The sequence below is a fragment of the Botrytis sinoallii genome (assembly GCF_014898435.1).
Source record: "Botrytis sinoallii strain Bc 23 chromosome Unknown BSIN_001, whole genome shotgun sequence".
In the NCBI taxonomy this organism is placed as follows: Eukaryota; Fungi; Ascomycota; class Leotiomycetes; order Helotiales; family Sclerotiniaceae; genus Botrytis; species Botrytis sinoallii.
The window spans coordinates 3,003,520-3,022,427 of NW_024066028.1; the positions used below are offsets into that span (position 1 = coordinate 3,003,520).

Genomic DNA, 18,908 nt, shown 5'->3' on the forward strand with positions numbered 1-18,908 from the left:
TACTTCAAAACAAACACACACATACGATACATATACAACCCCCTCTCTCCAGATTCAATCTACAATCCTTTATTTTCTCCCCTCTTATCTCATATCTCTCAAACTATCAACCCCCCTCCCTCATAGCATCCACAATCCCCAATCCTCCATCCCCAACTCCACACCTCCACATCCTCCTCTCCCGCCATCATTCCACCCATCCCACCCATTCCTCTAACCCAAGAACTCAACAAAACTCAAACTCAAACTCCAAGCACTCCTTCCTTCCTTCCTTCCTTCCTTCCTTCCCAATCTTTCCATCGCCTCGCCTCGCCTCGCCCCATCACCTCACTCCACTTCCACTACCAAACAAAGACACATTATACATGAACCAACAAACCAAAAACTTGCCACCACCATCCATCACAATCACAGATCACAACATAGCAAAAAGAAACAAAAAGGGAACCCCCAAATTCTGACATGAACAAAATTGGGAAATCCATTCAACCCTACTGCATAGTGCATATTTCCAGAAGTGAAAGAACTTATCCGGGCAATCTATGTGTACCACTCACTAAGCGGTCCACATTGCCTTTTAAAGAACACCTGGGCATGCACATCCAAACCCAATACCCTTGATAAATTTGTATATTCATTCATTCATTCATTCCCAGGTATCTAATCTACCTCCATCTAATTCTCATCTACACATCTCCACTAGGAATCCAACACACCATCTGAAATCTTTCCACTAACTCTCTATCATCTCCATCTTCCCCTAATTCTCCCACTTCCTCTGGTAATTTGTATCGTAATCTATGTATACCGTAAAATATTCCCCTACCCACATTATGCTCATGCCTCTTAACTTCTTATACAGATGTATCCCCTTTCTCATGCATACGGGAGAAAAAAAAGTAGATAATGAATCAAATCCTCTCCAATCTCGCTCGCTTAAACTCTTCCTCATATTACGTCTTATGCAACATCAATCCAAACCAAACAGCTCAGAACGCCACCCCAGTCTAAAAGATCCACTGAATGCAAATTATATGATGACGCAAACAGAACCACCTTCTAGCATTAACCCTGATCATCTCGTTGAAAACAATCTATCCCGCTCATCTTGCTTAGCATGTACGACCAATATATTGGCCAACCATCTCAAACAAGCATTTCATCCTCATCATCTTTCTCCGCTCCCTTCATCGCCAAATCGAGAAACGTGCCTGATTTCTTCCTATCCGGTAGTTTTTGCCCCGTCGCTTTGCCCTTCCCATTTTTCTTGGGCGTAGTTTCATGACCCTCAGCAACAGAGGCCGCTTCTTCATCCGTAATTGTAACACCCTCTAACAACATCTTTTCCACAGCCTTCTCGCCCGCTTCTTCACCTTCTTCCCCTGCCACTCTTCCATCCAGCATCAACTTGCTTCTACCCATTTTCCAAATGGCTTCTTCGATTGTACCACGAGTGACTAATCTGACAACTTCCACATCGCGAGTTTGTCCCACACGATGAGCACGATTCTCTGCTTGCACATCATCTTGAGGATTGAAACTACCATCGAAGATGATAACTTTATTGGCATACATCAAGTTAATACCTGTTCCACCTGCCTTGGTCGTCAAGAGGAAAGCCGTAATATCAGTATCGTCCCTGAATCTTTCAATCAAAGATTGACGTTCGTCAATTTTGGTGGCACCATCGATACGAGTGTATGTGATCATGGAAGTGTTCAATACAGATTCCAGAATGTCAAGAACAAGCGAGAATTGAGAGAAGATAAGAACCCGATCCCCATTCTCCTTGTATTTCGTCACAAGTTCCACTAAAGCAGACACTTTCCCCGAATCCATCCAAGCATTCTTCTTAACATCGAACGATTTAATACATGGATATAATACACACCACGTGTGTAACCAAAAGTCCGAAGCGTTGCGCATCTCTTCCACAAGATGGATTCGTTTAGCAGATGGAGGGAAATTATCTGGTTCTTTCTTTCGCAGGATATCGACCATTTTCTCAATCTTCTCATTCGTAAAGTGGCGTCTGAAAAGTAGTGGATGGATAGCTGCTTTGCGAAGTTGCATGATTGGATTGTTTTCTTCAGACTCAAAGGTGGCATTTTGACACCTTCAAGACGCCCTGCGTGCCCGTTTTCTTTCGCTGCATCTGCATGCTCATTATAGATTTTAGCCTGTGTTGGCTCCAAACTACAACGTTCAACCCGACATACACTTTGATAGGAGATGCTTCACCACTTGATGCTTCTTTCGTCGTAGGACGAATGGAGTTAGCATAGATCTGGCTCGAGTGATACGTTCAGCAGAAAGTAATGCTCCATGATCAGTATCTCGAGTTGTCGCCTTTGCTTTGAAAATGTAATTCAAGTCTTCTTCTCGTTCCTTGAAAACGTCTGGAAGAATGAATGCAAGTAAAGTAACCAATTCGACCAGGTTATTTTGAAGGGGTGTACCCGTCAGTAAAAGCTTAAAGCTAGCAGGAATCCTATTCAAAGCTTGATATCTTTTGAGTCCGCTCCATCTTCCAAAATTGACCTTCATCACAAACAAAACCTAAGGCTACTTAGTATCGAAATCCGACTAACTTCATGTTGAAGACTTACGTCGCTCCCAACTTCCGGAAAAACTGTGTGATCAGCAGGTTGACGGCCATATCGTAAGGTAGAAACAATGACATTGATCTCATACTCGATTCTCCAAATATGGATTCAGCCAACTCGACACGTTCAGCCGCAGGACCTGAAAGTTAATTAGGTCAATGCACCCTCAGTTACTTCACACGAGTCACTTTATGTTGAACTTACCGTGATAAGGTTGAATAGCCAATTTTGGAGCAAACTTCTGGAACTCTTGACCCCACTTCTCAAAACCGCAGCAGGACCAAAAACAACATGGGGACCCGGTCCGACCAGTAGCCACAAGATGCGAAAGAAACGAAATAACTTGACAGGTCTTTCCAAGACCCATATCATCTGCCAAAATACAACTCAGGTTCTGCTCGTACATCAAATTCAACCAATTCAAGCCAACAATTTGATAATCTTTCAGAATAACCTCATCTGCCATAAGCGAGGGCTTCTTCAAAAATTCGACACTCGCTTTCCTACGTTTGGCGGATACGATCTTGTCCTCATCAGCATTCTCGCCATTGGTAGATAAAGTGCTGCTTGGAGTGCCAATTCCGGAATCACGCTGAGAATCTGCATCTTCGAAAGATACTAGTTCAATACCTTCTCCTTCCTTGCGAGTCCCAAAAGAATTGAATCCCATTTCGCCATCTCAGCCTCCAATGGCTTTGCGAGATCCTCGCATCTTTTGACAAGGAGATCCACAGCCTCGTAGCCAGAAAACATTTCCAAAGCAGTTTCTACGAGACGTTCTCCCATAGGAGCTTTTGCACTTCTCTTGCCACTTTTCAAAGTCTTAACATTTGACACGTTTCTCGCAGCATCAAGACTCCTGAAAGGTCGACTGTCCAACATTGCTTGGGCGTTATTCTTGGTGGTATTGGTAAGTTCAATAAGATCATCCAATGTGCATTTGTTCAAGTACTTGAGTAGTCGATCCTCCAGAATTGGATCTTCTTCGATTTCCTCCTCCTGCTCAAGGTCAGAATCATCATCAGACATATCTATGATGACTGGGGATGAAGCCAACTTCATGAGAGACTTGGCTGGAGACTTGACTGGAGAAGAGGCAGCTGCAGGGGAAGTTGGATCTCTACGTCCTTTCATAAGTCTTTTCCTTGTTTTTGGTGGCGTGGTAGCTTGAGCTGGTACTGGAGCCGGTCTTTGCGTAGACTGATTTTGGGTAGAAGTATATCGGTCCCTGATTGACTTGATAGGTTTCGCAAGACCTCTTCTCATCTGAGGTTCAGCCATTTCTGAGGCAGTGATCTCTTGAATTTCGTCCTCATCGTCGGAAACCTCAATAGGCTTATCTTTGGCAAGCAAGCTACAAGCAGCATCAAAATCGTTCTTGGTCACGAGCAAAGCATCCTTGGTCTCCATGATAGATACCCCTGGAAAGATGTCCTTGATGCGCTGAGCTTTCATTCTGAGCTCATCATCTGGAATGTCATTGATTGAAATATCCTGGATTGGCCTGGCTCTCTCTGAACCTTGCTGTTTCATGCCTTTCTGTGGATTATATACAGCCTTGGCGAGAGCGTTTTGAATTTAGAATTGCCATTGAATGATCGCGAAGCATCTGGATAGCCTGTAGACCCAAAAGAAGCACTCTTTGAAACGAACGATGTAGGTTTGATATCCGCACTGGCTAGTTCGTCATCGTCGTCAGAACTGTCTCCAACAAATGACGGCTCCTCGTCATCACTATCCAAGTTTATGATCTTCCTTGGAGGGGCGATGGGCTTTTGATTGATTCCAAATGTTGCTCTGTATTCAGTTCCAGCAGGTGCCATTGCAGATGCAAAAAACTTCCTTGGGGTAGGCGATTGTCGTAAAGGTGATGAAGCAGGTACTTGTACACCATTCAAGCTGTTGATATTTGGGGAACTTGGTGGGTATGCCAGCGAAGCAGATCGATCGATTATCTGGGTAGCTTGAGTCTCGAACTTCTGGTAGTGGTCCAATCTGCGTGGGTTGAGTCTCGAACTTCCCAGCAGCACCTATAATCTGTGTGGGTTGCGTTTCGAAACTTCTTAGCTGTCGCTGGCGTATCAGGCACATAATCCTTGAAAATATCATCTCCATCATCCGCATCTGAATTATAGGTATCTGTATTTCTCGCAGAATTGCTGATAGATGTATAACCTGATTCGGTTCTTTGCCGTTTTACCGCAGGCGAATCGAGTACAAGAGAGGGATTGGGAAAATTGGAAGCCATAATTCGTTTCTGTCGTTATTTTGTTGAAATGAGAAACAGAGAGCGTTTTGTTCTTCGACGAGAAATTAAAAGAGGATAGGATTGCAAGTTGTAAAAGCAACAATTGAATCAGATTAATATAAAGTTTGGATCTTGGTCGACGTAGATTCGCAATCTGCAATTGTTTCCAGTTAAAAATCGAGATTCCTCCAGGTAAAATGTCCAGAACATTCCTGATCAAGATAGGTTGGGTTCCCAGAGATTGTTGTGGTATAAGAAGACGAAGAAAAGAAGCAGTGGGAGAAAAAGAAATCTTGCGAACTGGCGAGACTGCAGACAGCGAGATGGCAAAGCCGTTCGTTCACCTCAACTCTCCAGCTTATTCTTGCAATGATCCCCCTGCAAAACAAAAGTGAATTTTCCAAAATGAGCTTTCCTCGTACCTTCTTATCAATATTCCATCAATCCTGACCCTTCGATCTTTGTGTCGTTATTCTTTATTCTGCCCTACTCTGACCAACGATAACTAGGTCGTAGAAATAACTTTTGATTTTAGTAAAAAGGTCCACTATCGCTCAATGAAAAGACACGCTAACACGCTAGTAAAAATCCAATTAACGCGTTCCCCATATTGCCCTTCTTCGCGAGATGCGCGAAGTCAGCAGTGTCCACTTCCACTTCCGCTTCCTAATTGATACATACCTACATATATATCAAATTGTTCCACAGAGACAAGCCAGCCAGATATCCAGATCTACAAGAAAAACAATCATAATAACCAGATTTCAATAACATCACAGAACTAAAATCGATTGCCCATCTATCTCCCAATAAGTACTAAAAACATACATCTACTTCAACCCTCCCTACCCCTCACCTCCTCACAAACCAATCCAATGGCGACTCAAAGACGAACACCCCACGACCGCAATCGCCGCCGGCGAAGAAAAGAAAGAAGCGGAATTCAAACCTGTTGCTGGAGGAAAGAGTAACATTGCTCCTGCTGTTCCTGCGTATGTTTTCCAATATTCCAATATGTCTCATTTTCACCTCAGCCTTACGATTATAACAATCACATGTCCCTCCTCACCCCTACCTCTTCCAATCCTCACATCACATGAACAAACCACCTCACCCATCCTCAAATTCTCAACCCCCCAACTAACATCCCTCCCTCACCAGACATGTAATCTTCAAACTCCTCGGGTTCACCCTCGCCATGATCGTCGTCCCAATAGGTTCCTATTTCCTAACTCTAAATTCCGTCTTTCGAGGTACTTCTCCCATCTTATCCCCATCCCCATCTCCACCTCTCTCCCCCTGACACACCCCAGGAAACTCCACCTTCGCCGGCGCCACCGCCGCCATAATGGCAAACGTCGTCCTCATCGGCTACGTAATCGTCGCCATGAGAGAAGATCAGAGCGAAGCACTTGAAGCCGCCGCGAAAGAAGAGGAATCCAAAAAGTCTTTGTAGACGAGGACTTTCCTGCAAGTCTATCCGAGCACTTTCCTGTGCGTCTACACGAGCACTTTCTTTCCCGAGTCTCACATGATGACACACGAGGACTTTCTTCCCAATCCTCACACCAGAAAACTCCCTCCTCGTCAAACCTCTCAACAAAAAAGATTTTCTCCTTTCATTGCCTACACGAGGATACAAATCCCGATTTTCATCTACCTATCTACCTATCTACCTACCTACCTACCTATCTCTCTATCTATCTATCTCGAAAGGACTTTTAGGAGTTTCTCTCATAGCTCATTTTTTTCTAATCAATCAATCAATCAATCAATGAATCATCATAAATCCCACGGAAGAAACAAAAGGTTAAATCACACCACATCAAATCAGTTGACCATGATCACAAAGATAGTAGTAGTGGATAAAGCTAAAGCTCTCGAGACAATGGTCGAAGAAAATTCATGCATCGAAGTACAGGTACCGGTCATGCATATTTGGAGACGTCACAATCATGAGAATGACCCTGGGGTTGTATGGAAAATGATCACATTAAGCATAAGTCATGTGTCAGTCATCTTGTACAGAAAAACAAATAATCACATCACAAAGGTTCAAGTGATGATAGGGGAAATAAAATCATCAATATTCCAGAAAGTGGGTAGATAGAAATGTGTTATATCATTGTGAAATATGTAGACAGATAAAATATTCATCTCCATATTCAGGCCTTCCACATCCAAACTCATCGGGGCTCCAAGCATCACCAATCATCTCCTTCTAGGCAAAGGAGCCAATTAAGGCCATACATAAGGCCTGCAAGCGCACAGCTCCTTTCCTAACCAACTTTTGGGAATAGTAGTCGACACAAAGAAATACAACACCAGACGCCTTCCGATGCAAAAATAATCCAACCGCTTCCAAGTGTATTCCGTTATATCCCTTGGCCCCCACCCCCTATGTTTGCCCGTCATGAATATCATTAGAACACAATCAATACCATACATCCCACAATGCACTCCCAGATGATTCTCTCCTCATATCCGTATTAGATTGTAGATAGCGTGATAGATATTGGAGGATGACCAGCATCTATCTTATTTATTCTTGCTCAACCTTCTTCCAAACCAACTTTTCCGTTTTTCTGGTTGAGGTTTAGCCTCTGATTTGGTGATTTGAACAACCGATTTCTGAGGTAGAGAATTTTCACTGGTGATACCAAGGTTGATTGGAGTTCGTGGTGTGCTGTCCTTGTTAGAGGGCGGAGGTCCTTGGCCAATCGGCTGTCTTCGCGCTCCGTTTTGCTCATTGATGCCACTTCCAGGTGGAAGGTATTGGGGGTTATTTCCAAATCCATTAAATCCATATGTCTCGGCAGGTTCTTTTGGTTGTTGTGGTAGTGCATGAAGTCCATCTACAGAACTATTCAAGCTGCTGGGGTCGGTTGAGTATCCTACAGCGTCTCCAGACATTCCACTACCGGAGGCAGTGGTCACAGTTTCATATGAATGTTGCTGACCTCCAGGTGCGGTGTAAACACCACTATTAAATTGTGGTTCTGATGCTGTTCGAGGGTATCGAGATCTGTTTGGGGTATATCCATTGCCATGACCTCCATGATTATCGGTAGTGTAATAACTATCGGGCCTGGTCATTCCATTTGGTCGTCCATCACCACCATAGTGGCTGCTTTGTCTGTAAGGTTGTTGTCCTCCTCCATAATAGCTCTGCTGAGAGTATCTTGGTCGTTCGTCATTGTGCATTTGACTTGCTATATGGCGATCTGTTAGCGTATGTACGACAGTTGTCAATTTCACGCGCTTTGCGCCAAGAATCCACTGGGAGACAAAAATCGCTAGAGCATGCGAGATACCAAATTCCCATTCAGCTCATCGAAAATGTGCTCGGTTGGTGAATTGGCATTGGCCATTACCACAGACCACAGATCACCATAGTCTGAGCGCTCAAATCCAACAAAAAAACAGGATAGTTAACTGTCTTAAAAGTAGTGTGCAGATAATTCTGCAAACAAGAAAAATGAGAAAAATAATTGGAATGCACTAACCGGCATAGTAACTGTTTCGTCGATTGTATGTTGAGCCTACATCGGATTCTGTGAAGTGAAAATGTCAGAATCGATACGCCGGAATCCTGAGCACCAAGAAGCTTGGGAATTCTCACCAGAACCGCGTATCATTGATTTCCTCGAAGAATAATTTCCATCGATAGCTGCCTCAAAGGCTCGAATTGTATCCAAAGGTCTCTCCCATCTGCTTCTCGTAGGATTTGAACGATCGGGATCCACTGCGTGAAAAATAAGTCAGCGCACAAGATTCATGGTGAGAGTGAATGAGATAACGAACCGATGGGGTTTCCCTGACTGTCTCTGTGTTGAATGGCTCGAATGGGTGCTAATGAAGTCGCAACATCGTTTGCAACAGCAGCTGTGATGGTATCGTCAGTATGTGAATTATGAATCCCATGATTTGAACGAGTACTCACAAGGTTCGGCTTCCGTCATGGCCAGGGATGGATCAGCTTTGGAATGAAGTCTTTTTGCTTCCTTCTCTCGGTGTGTTTCTGTGAGATCAAGTTTCTGTTGTCCACTGCCACTGCTCTTATGAGAATGTAAACTGAAGCCAGACGAAGTCTTTGCTCTTTGGCGGTTCCCAGGCCGCTCTTGATTGCCCGGGGGCGAGGGTAGCGGGTGATTTTGGTTTTGCATATTTCTAAGTATAAGTCGATAAGTGGACAGTGATTGTCGCTGTTGTGGGTCTATTACAACTTTTATCAAGATATTCTGAGCCTTATCGTCGTGAAACCTGGGTGTGGTGGAGTAATATCGAGAGATTTGTAGGGATATTTGTGGAACTCTGAAATGAAGTTGGTCCTTTTGGTCTGAGTCTCGGTCGTGAACGTCAAAAGTAGGTGGTTGGGAATTTGGTGGCTTTATATCAGAAGTAGATATCCGTTTCACAATGTTTGAATTAAGCTTGATGAGAATTAAAAACCTGATGTTTTGATAAATGGAACGACGGTAGTGGATAGTTTGAAGACGATCAAAAATGCGTTTGATGTTAAGCTTTCTTCCCCAAAAAAACAATCTCCAGATATAACGATTGATGGTTTCGTCGTATGATGTGAATCAGAACTTTGATCGAAAGTATTGCAGCGAATGTTTTTTTTTTTCTTTCCTTTTTTCCTTTTTTTATAGGATGACCGATGAATGCAGATTTTTGTTGATGTTTGTTTATTTGCCCAGCTTATTTTCTTCAAGCCTTCACAAGTGCGTACCTAATACGTAGATAGGTAATAGGAAAACGAAGAATTGAGATGAACAAACGATTGATGATGATTTGGAAAAGAATCAAATTTGATTTTAAAAGGACAAGAAAAGGGAGAGAGAGAGAGAGAGAGAGATGGATAGAATAATAAGAGTACGACTATACGCACTTTACGCGGGGAAAGAGAAAAGTTAATACGAAGCATTCAATGGTATTCAGCCACTGGAGGGGAATTTTGAAGCAAAATCAATATTTATCATCCATCGATGGAATCCATACTAGGCCATGAGAAAAAAGTAATAATATTAGGTGTTAGGGTGTAGGGCATTTTGATGACGAGGAGCTCTTGTCCCAAGTTGTCTACTAGTTGTTCAAAGCAGTGAATAAAAGCTTTTTCGGAATTCGTATAGCTTTCTTGCAATCTTGCATCTTGCACCTTGAGATATCACACCTACCCATCTACCTACCTAGCATCCAGGTCCCCTTTTGATTCGTTATTCAATCGTAAGCCAACAACAAATCCCATGGACGTAGCAGCAATGCTCTGTCTGTTGTCCTACCGTAGTATCCGTACGAAGTCGATACGTCTCTCAATGGGAATGGCTTTGATGAAAATCTTTCCATCATCACCAATGAGATGGTGTGCGCTCATCGGAAACTGCTTTCGATCCGAAGTCTAGCGATACCACAATGGCCATTGCGACAGGAATTCGTATGCTCTTTCGTTACCAGGCAGGGATGCCGTGGAAAGATAGGGAAAGGATCATAATAAAGTGGTGGTGTGGTGAATCGTGATATGAATTGAATTACGAGTAAATCAAACGATAAAAGAATGATCTACACTAGTCCTAATCGAGCTATTTATATCCCGGGTCAGAATCCTTTTGTTGGTGCTGTGCGAGTATCAGTGATGCATCTGAGATTCTGGGATCTTCTGGGATTTTCTGGATTTCTGGGATTCTGGGAAGTTCTGGTGCATTCAAAGCTTCGAACCAACGCAGAAGAAGTAACGGTACGTAGTAGGTAGTATTTCCATGACTACTTAATAATAATGCCGTAGATATTCTTACACTTATCTTAGTCACATTATTAAGTTATTTTTAGTTTCATTTTCTTCACAATTCCACGGTAGCCAGGTAGCATAACAACCCAACGGAGACTGCCATGTTTCCGAGCTTTATCTGACAATATAAGTTATATAACACTCTATATAGATATAGATAGAATACTACTACTACAGAGATCGATCTGGTCCATCGTAGTCGAACTTAAAGTTTTACCAGTACCTATCTAACTCTCTAGTATCTAGTATTATCTATCGTAGTAGTATCTACTCACCAACAACCCCCCCATTCATCTCTCGATTCCCTTCAAGACATACCTACCTAACACCTACCTATAATACATATTCCAGAAGTATACGACTTCGTGAAGAAATAATTAATCAATCAATCCCACTTCAGATGTACGTATCAGTCAGTCATTCCAAACAGCCATCATATCAAATGCCAATATTACCTACACCAAGCAAGCCATACCTGAACCCAATGCATCTTATCCCCACCTGCATCCAATCCATCCCAATTCATCTCCATCAGCATGTAGACAGATCCATCAATCCTGTTTTCATTTTCGCCTTCCATTTATCCATCTACGGTATTACGGTATTCATTCATTCCATCATTCATTCATCCACCCATCCACCCCAAGAATTTCAAGAATTTCAAGATTTAACCCCAAGAGAAAAAAATGAGGTCGCCCCCACAAAAAATGGTGGTGGCTGAAGAATTACTAGCCAGATAAAAACACGAACTTTCTGTCCTCTCCGCGATCAGCTCATCGGAAATCGGAACTCTCGGTATTTGTCTTGTCTTGTCTTGTCCTGTCTTGTCTTGTCCTGTCTTGTCTTGTCCTGTCTCATCCTATCGCCTTGTCTAGGTACCTACCTACCTCCACATACAATGAAATTTTGGCATTTTGGCATATATCCATATATCCATCTATCGATCGATCGATCATTCATTCCCATCTACTTCCCTAATCTACCTTGCAATAAAATACACGCATGCATGCAACAACAGCTGAAAATATCAATCACATCATGCTACCTACTGAATCCAACCTTGATCTACCTACTACCTACCTACCTACCTACCTACCTACCCACCTACTTACTACAAGTATGCCACGCTTTTGTGTCCTCACTTTCCCAACTCGGTGATAATAGAACAACAAAGTTGCTTCGGGGTTTCAGATAGTGAAGGCTCAATAGACATCTTAGCTGGAGGGGCGGGGCGCTTAGACTTTGGAAAACTCGTTATATGTCTTGATAACTGTAATGCAACTAACTCGAGGCTGGGTTGAGCCAAACCTTCTTGTTCGATGAGATTTATTCCATACCTATCTGTACATGTCTACACTCGAGACTCTTCATGAGATGATTGGGAGGAATGAGATCAAGATAAGATCGTATTTTAATCCATAAAGCACTAAGAGTACATAAATGTGAGATATTCATCTTGTGTGATTCGGTGTTTTCGAAATCTGCGGCTTGTATGCTACGGGTGTCGTGGAATGTGGTGTTAATACATAGAGCTGCGTGGGGGACAGGTAGATTGAAGAATTGGAGAGGTAGATGAGATGCATGAACATTGGAGGATTGGTGATGGATCACTACTAGACCTAGGCGGATGAAGGCTTTGGAATGAGAGTATGGATCACTTTGGGGGTGCGGAGTCCGTAGATTTGGGGTCCCGGTCAAGTACCGGTATCACATTTCACTATTCCATCTTGACGTCAATATCCATCCCTATGGTGCGTACCCAAGTCATTTTCCCATATACATGGCAGGACTGTCAAAAATCACTGTTATCAAGAGCACTACTTTGCCTGGAGTCTCAAAATTGAAATGTATGTCCCCAGAAACCAGTAAAACGTGCAAACCATTGTGCCAAACTTCGATTTTCGTTTTGAAAGCATAAATGACATGGGTAAGACCAAAAGATTCAGGAGCACATCTTTCCGTGTCGTTCTGGGTGTAATTGTGAAACCTTTGATCGATAACTCCTGTCTACGTCTAGTGAAGATTTCCACGACGATCCCATATGCACTTTTAATCATATACCCATGCGGCCATTGTGGTGTTGAATTGCTTAATTGGTATACTACCCGCAAGGCTGTGCTCATTATTGCCGCCCTCTTCGAGTGCCCAAATATGACATATCATCAACCATCCTCCCAGTCCATGCTAACAACTCCAAACCAACCATTTAGACCGATGATGGGTACAACATGATGCGAACGGATGCGCCGAATGACTTAGGTGGGAGGTTTTGTCTGAATCTAGCACGTACGACACCGGAGTTTCCTTTGGCACAAATTAGTGTTTGATTCCCAGCGAGAAGCACATCGGATTCCTCATACCGTGTGGTCTAGCGATCTTTCCCCAGATAACTCTAATCTTTGATCCTCTAACCTCCTTTGATGCACGGTAAACGAAAGCAACCTTCTTTCCGCAGTAGAAGCTGTTATTTGGTTAGAAACGAGAAATGTTCGAATATCGTGATATAACCTACTTGGCAGCCTCGGTGTTGTTGACACCCTCGATTTGGATCAAGCTGGTGCCTGGGGTGGTGTTGCGCTTGCCGCGTTGGTAGCTCAAATGGCGTCCCCTGAAGATATACATATCAGTATGTGTCCGATAATTCAACTCAAGCAATCCATCTCAATCAAACAATCGAATCCGTAAGTGCGTTGTCGAAACCTCCTCTCCATCAATCTCTGACCCCTGTCCCACTTCCAACCTCCATATCGCTATTCGAATCCAGAATATGCTCGTTGATCGGAATAAATTGGAAACTTACTTAACATAGACTAAAAACATATAACAGTCAGCAATTGATTCAAGAACAAACCGCGGCCTTGCTTGAGTATAACAAATTTGCCTTCATCTTAGGAAAACTGCAACTTCGCAATTTTCCCCAACTACTTCCTCCTCTCCAAGGTCCGCACAGCCAATGCTATCTCGAAATCAGGTTTACTCACGTCTGTGTCCGGCTTCGGTAGGCATTTTGGCGAAAGTCTCTCGTGGATTTGAGAGGGAAGACTTCGTTCGGTTTGGCGTAAATGGTTGTCGGCGTCGAGGATGTTTTTTTCGTCTTTCCAGAATGCACACAATTCCTAGAAGTTTAGCGAAAAACTAGGGCTGCCGGGATATCTGACTAAGCATCCAGAAGCGTGATTTATTGTTCTCTGAAATTTAAGGTATCAAGAAGCGGGGATTTTGAACGGAAGAATTCTAGGAATAAGTTCCGATATATTCATTTCGCAATCACATTATCATCATGGAACAGCAAACGAGAAAAAAAAGGATGTTAACGTCGCTATAGTTTGCGAAGAGGACTATGCGAATTATCAATATCAGACATTGTCGAAACCATATCGGAGGCTATTTTTCCAGTTGTTTTGAAGACCAGGTTCCCTTTCTTTCGCACCATCCTCTCAGTCCTCTTTTAGTTAACGAGAGCAGCATAGCAGTGTTGTAGGATCCTAGAAGGTAGTGGAAAAAAGTAAGAATGTACAGAGTAAAAAGGTAAATTTTTGTCTATTCAGTTGATGTTTCAAATCCCGAGACGCTTTTCCCGAGTTTGCCTTTTCAGAATTCTTGAGTGAACTGATGATATTGATTTGATGATCGGTGGAGTATTTACCAAGGTAGGGGTGGATGAGGACCGGCCGAAAACTCTCCTCTCTCCAAAGTAGCTATACGATTGGGATAATAATCCAAATGAGCTGAAACGGCAAATCGCAAAGACATCCATCCATCAAATCATCAAAGCCCCGAGTACGGAAGCACAGTTCTAGAGCCCCAAGCGACCATTAAATGCTAATTTAGCCATTCGGGTTACTGCGTTGCGTCTCTTTGTTTTGATAGCAACATTACTTTCGTAGGAGATGGCTTCAGAAGTCATTGTCAACGTATAACGATAGAGTAATGCTTTGGGGGAACTCCTTGAAGGGATCTATTGGCATTTTTGTAAAGATTCACCGAGCATTGCCATCAGGACTATGTATGCAACATGCTTGATAATCGGACCCGTAAGAAATCGAAGCCCCCCGAGCCCCCCTTCCCAATCTTCCCAAGAGGGCATCGGTGATAAATGAGGGGCGGTCGGTAGGTAGTCTTACAAGGTATTCTGGAACTTAGAAGGTAGAAGATAGATGGTATTGGATGCTATGGCTATGGATGTGGATGTGGATGTGATGGCTGTGGATGACTATGACTATGGTTATGGTTATGGCAATGGCGATGGCTCCCAAGTAAAGCTTTAAAGCTTGATAAAAGCTTCACTATAATGAGATGGCAAGAGTTTGGTGTTGAGTCTTTCGAGTTCGAAAGAGTGAATTGAATATTGAATCACATTCCAAGAAAAAAGAATCCATATAATCCAAGCAATATGTATTACAAAGATGCAAAAGGTTGGGTTGTGAACCAGGTACTTTAAACATACGACAGGTCTGTTTTGGGTTCGGAGGCTACCCGGAAATACTTCTCGTCCGTCATACATCCCATCAATCTTAGCGGGGTCGAGTCTTTCATCAGAAGCGGACAAACCCAACATTTTCCTTGAGCTTCTTCTCAAACCTTCAATCCCTCTTCACTTAAAAGCCTTGCTGGTCTTCAGGAAAATTTGATTGTTTCTCCCTTTCTCCCTTTTTCACACATCATAAACAACACATACAAAATGGCCGACACTGTTATCAAACCAGAGGAGTCTGGCAATGCTGGGTGAGTTGGTTCATTTCTTCAACCAATCTACTTCACGCAAGGTCATTCACATAAACAACACTCATCACATATTCAAAATGTTCACTCCAAGGGGCTAACCCGGGTCTCTCGGACTGTGATGAATTTTGTGCTTTCCATTCTTGCTCTGGACATCTCGACCCCATTTCATCCGAATAATGACTGATTGCCTTGCCCCACTACAGATCTCTCGAACTGAAGGACAACACTGTTATCATTGTTTTGGGAGCTTCTGGTGACCTTGCAAAGAAGAAGACTGTAAGCAAACCCCTCTAACCTAGATTCTTTCTCTTGCTAACGTATGTGATTGTAGTTCCAGCTCTTTTCGGTCTCGTAAGTGGTGCAGAATACCTCCAGCCGAAGATTCCGTATTAATGCCACCACAGTATCGCAACCAATTCCTCCCAAAGGATGTCAGAATTATTGGATATGCGCGAACGAAGATGGACCACGAGGAATATATTAAGAGAGTTAGATCATATATTAAGACTCCCACCAAGGATATGGAACAGCAACTTCAAGAGTTCTGCGATATCTGTACATACATCTCCGGACAGTACGATAAGCCAGAGGGTTTCATCGAGCTTAGAAAACACTGCGAGGAGTTCGAAAAGGGAAGAAAAGAAGCCAACAGAATCTTCTACATGGCCTTACCTCCTTCCGTCTTTACAACTGTATCCCAACAACTAAAAGCAAACGCCTATCCAGAGACCGGTGTTGCAAGAATCATTGTAAGATACAAGATTTCCACATGATTGAATACTATTGCTAACAACTTGTAGGTTGAGAAGCCATTTGGAAAGGATTTGGGAAGTTCCCGTGAGTTACAAAAGGCATTGGAGCCAAACTGGAAGGAAGATGAGATTTTCCGTATCGATCATTACCTTGGAAAGGAGATGGTCAAGAACATTTTGATTTTGAGATTCGGTAATGAGTTTTTCGGTGCTACATGGAACCGAAACCACATTGACAATGTTCAAATCACATTCAAGGAACCTTTTGGAACCGAAGGCCGAGGAGGTTATTTCGACGAATTCGGTATCATCAGAGATGTTATGCAAAACCATCTTTTACAAGTCCTCACCCTCCTCGCCATGGAGAGACCAATCTCATTCTCCGCAGAGGATGTTAGAGACGAAAAGGTCCGAGTCCTTCGCGGTATTCCAGCAATCGAGCCAAAGAACGTCATCATTGGTCAATATGGCAAATCCTTAGACGGAAACAAGCCTTCCTACAAGGAAGACGACACCGTACCAAAGGACTCGAGGTGCCCCACATTCTGTGCTATGGTTGCCTATATCAAGAACGAGCGATGGGACGGTGTGCCATTCATCCTGAAGGCTGGTAAGGCTCTTAACGAGCAAAAGACCGAGATCCGAATTCAATTCAAGGATGTCACATCTGGTATCTTCAAAGATATCCCAAGAAACGAGCTTGTTATGCGCATTCAACCAAACGAGAGTGTTTATATTAAGATGAACTCCAAGTTGCCAGGTTTGAGCATGCAAACTGTTGTCACTGAACTCGACTTGACTTACCGTCGCCGATTCTCTGATCTCAAGATCCCAGAAGCATATGAATCCCTCATTCTTGATGCTCTTAAGGGTGATCACTCCAACTTTGTTCGTGATGATGAGCTTGATGCAAGTTGGAGAATCTTCACCCCACTCTTACATTACCTCGACGACAACAAGGAGATTATTCCCATGGAATACCCATACGGTAAGGAATACTCACATTATTCACCCCTATACTTTCATAACCAACAAAAAACTAATCTAATATTAGGCTCCCGCGGACCCGCCGTCTTGGATGACTTCACCTCTTCCTACGGATACAAGTTTAGCGACGCAGCTGGTTACCAATGGCCAACTACCCAAACCGCTCCTAACAAGCTATAAATTGGTGTGTTAGTCGCCAATAAATGAATAACTAGATATCTGGTATGACGGCATGAAATTGATAGATAGATACGACGAGTCATGAAGGATTCCCATACACATATTCGGATGGTGGTTTTTCCTCATATTTATGATAGCTAAATGAAAAGCCAAATTTACATGATGAACAAAATCATGCTTTACCTGTGGGACGTGACCAACAAAAACTTTTGGGGTCACATTATCTCTTCTGTGATCATACTCCGACAAGTTCATCCAGAGTTAAGTCACAACTCGGGATTGAAAATTTGTAAATCCGAAGTCCTCTAGTGAAGACTTACATCCATTCTGTGGATTTGATTACTATATGCCTGAAGGAAAGGATGTCAGAATGAGAGTTGTCGAACTCATCATACAGTTTCAATCATTGCGGCACCTATTTCTTTCTTGATCATCTTTCTTGCCAAATTACTCTAATAAGATCTAGAGATGAAAATTAGTTATGAGATGACTGAATGAAGGAGATGGTAGGGAGGAGGGTAACTGGGATTTTTTTTAAGTTTTCGTGCTCTTGCAATAATATATTATGTTACATTATATTATGTTATATTATATTATATGTGAGGGTGGTTTAGAAATGAAGTGGATTGGATTGGATTGGATTGAATATTCATCCATGAGAATTTCGAGAGTTAGAATTGTTTAGAGAGTCTTTGGTCGTTTATGTTTTTTTTCCCTGTTTATGAGATGGATGGATGGATGGATGGAATCTTGATCATTGAGTTTGATTTTGGAATAGTGGTGTGATGTGGTGTGTGTGTATGTGTATGCTTAGGAGGGGATTTCGTGGATGAGAGGGTAGAGAGGTTTTGTTGTGAGGTTTTAAAAAAGTGTGAGTGGGAATTTTCAGTTTTAGTTTCGTGTGAGATCTATTTACGCGTTGTTAGATGAGTTGTAGGTTATGGATTATGGGTTCCTATTTCTATCTTGCGTAGAAATGGGAGGAAGGGAGGAAGGGAGGAAGGGAGGAAGGAAGGAAGGAAGGAAGGAGGGGGTGTGATGTGATACTCGGAGGGATGATACACGTGGAAAAGGGGGACGGGTTCATTATTAAACTATCTTTCTCTTTTCTTCCCCCCCCTTTAGGGAAGTTTATCTCCCTTTGGTAGATAGAAGAAGATGGGGAGTTGACATCATTTCGCAAATTAGATGGAAGGGGAGCATGTGTTAAGTACTACATAAGTAGTTCTTACATCGCTTCTCTTACTCGCTACATAAATCTCAGTGGGGTGATGCGATGCGATGCGATGTGATGTGATGTGATGGTGATACATGTACTCAAATACATAGCTTCGCGCTTTATTTTCATTTTCTGAAGTGAAATGAAATGAAATGAGAGCAAGAGAGAAATGAGATGAGATGAGATGATACAAATTAGCTCTTGGTAGGAGAGGTATGCAGGATAGTCTTGTATCATCGTATGGAGCTGAACTTTGAGCTTGGTTTGAATTTTGTTATATCTATGAAAGAAAATCTTGGATATTTATCGTATCTACTACTCCTGCTATCATCCCATCTGACACGGGTTCCCTGGCATGTTGTGTCAGTGAATACAAATGAATACTTCCATCTGTTTGCTTGTC

The 18,908-nt window shown here is 42.7% G+C and overlaps 7 protein-coding genes across 7 annotated transcripts; 3 read left to right on the top strand and 4 right to left on the bottom strand.

The window, feature by feature from the left end:
* Positions 1-1,146: 1,146 nt before the first annotated feature.
* EAF02_000628 (uncharacterized protein) lies at positions 1,147-2,073 on the bottom strand (the record flags this gene model as incomplete). Its single annotated transcript, XM_038896676.1, has 1 exon — positions 1,147-2,073. The coding sequence occupies one exon, from the start codon at positions 2,071-2,073 to the stop codon at positions 1,147-1,149; it is 927 nt and encodes a 308-aa protein (XP_038763535.1).
* Positions 2,074-2,205: 132 nt separating this feature from the next.
* On the bottom strand, positions 2,206-4,854 carry EAF02_000629 (uncharacterized protein; the record flags this gene model as incomplete). Its single annotated transcript, XM_038896677.1, has 7 exons — positions 2,206-2,559; positions 2,610-2,632; positions 2,695-2,745; positions 2,811-3,198; positions 3,237-4,110; positions 4,161-4,601; positions 4,637-4,854. 7 exons carry the CDS (start codon positions 4,852-4,854, stop codon positions 2,206-2,208), a joined length of 2,349 nt encoding a protein of 782 aa, XP_038763536.1.
* Positions 4,855-5,223: 369 nt separating this feature from the next.
* Positions 5,224-6,310, top strand: EAF02_000630 (uncharacterized protein; the record flags this gene model as incomplete). Its single annotated transcript, XM_038896678.1, has 4 exons — positions 5,224-5,245; positions 5,744-5,846; positions 6,016-6,107; positions 6,168-6,310. 4 exons carry the CDS (start codon positions 5,224-5,226, stop codon positions 6,308-6,310), a joined length of 360 nt encoding a protein of 119 aa, XP_038763537.1.
* Positions 6,311-6,385: 75 nt separating this feature from the next.
* Positions 6,386-6,964, top strand: EAF02_000631 (uncharacterized protein; the record flags this gene model as incomplete). The annotated part of the gene is made up of 1 exon (XM_038896679.1): positions 6,386-6,964. One exon carries the CDS (start codon positions 6,386-6,388, stop codon positions 6,962-6,964), a length of 579 nt encoding a protein of 192 aa, XP_038763538.1.
* A 428-nt stretch (positions 6,965-7,392) lies between these two features.
* Positions 7,393-9,020, bottom strand: EAF02_000632 (uncharacterized protein; the record flags this gene model as incomplete). Its single annotated transcript, XM_038896680.1, has 5 exons — positions 7,393-8,066; positions 8,361-8,408; positions 8,477-8,599; positions 8,659-8,739; positions 8,798-9,020. 5 exons carry the CDS (start codon positions 9,018-9,020, stop codon positions 7,393-7,395), a joined length of 1,149 nt encoding a protein of 382 aa, XP_038763539.1.
* Positions 9,021-12,848: 3,828 nt separating this feature from the next.
* Positions 12,849-13,648, bottom strand: EAF02_000633 (uncharacterized protein; the record flags this gene model as incomplete). The annotated part of the gene is made up of 5 exons (XM_038896681.1): positions 12,849-12,946; positions 13,003-13,103; positions 13,155-13,250; positions 13,443-13,452; positions 13,624-13,648. 5 exons carry the CDS (start codon positions 13,646-13,648, stop codon positions 12,849-12,851), a joined length of 330 nt encoding a protein of 109 aa, XP_038763540.1.
* A 1,675-nt stretch (positions 13,649-15,323) lies between these two features.
* EAF02_000634 (uncharacterized protein) lies at positions 15,324-17,286 on the top strand (the record flags this gene model as incomplete). The annotated part of the gene is made up of 5 exons (XM_038896682.1): positions 15,324-15,367; positions 15,571-15,643; positions 15,772-16,116; positions 16,168-17,107; positions 17,174-17,286. 5 exons carry the CDS (start codon positions 15,324-15,326, stop codon positions 17,284-17,286), a joined length of 1,515 nt encoding a protein of 504 aa, XP_038763541.1.
* Positions 17,287-18,908: the final 1,622 nt, after the last annotated feature.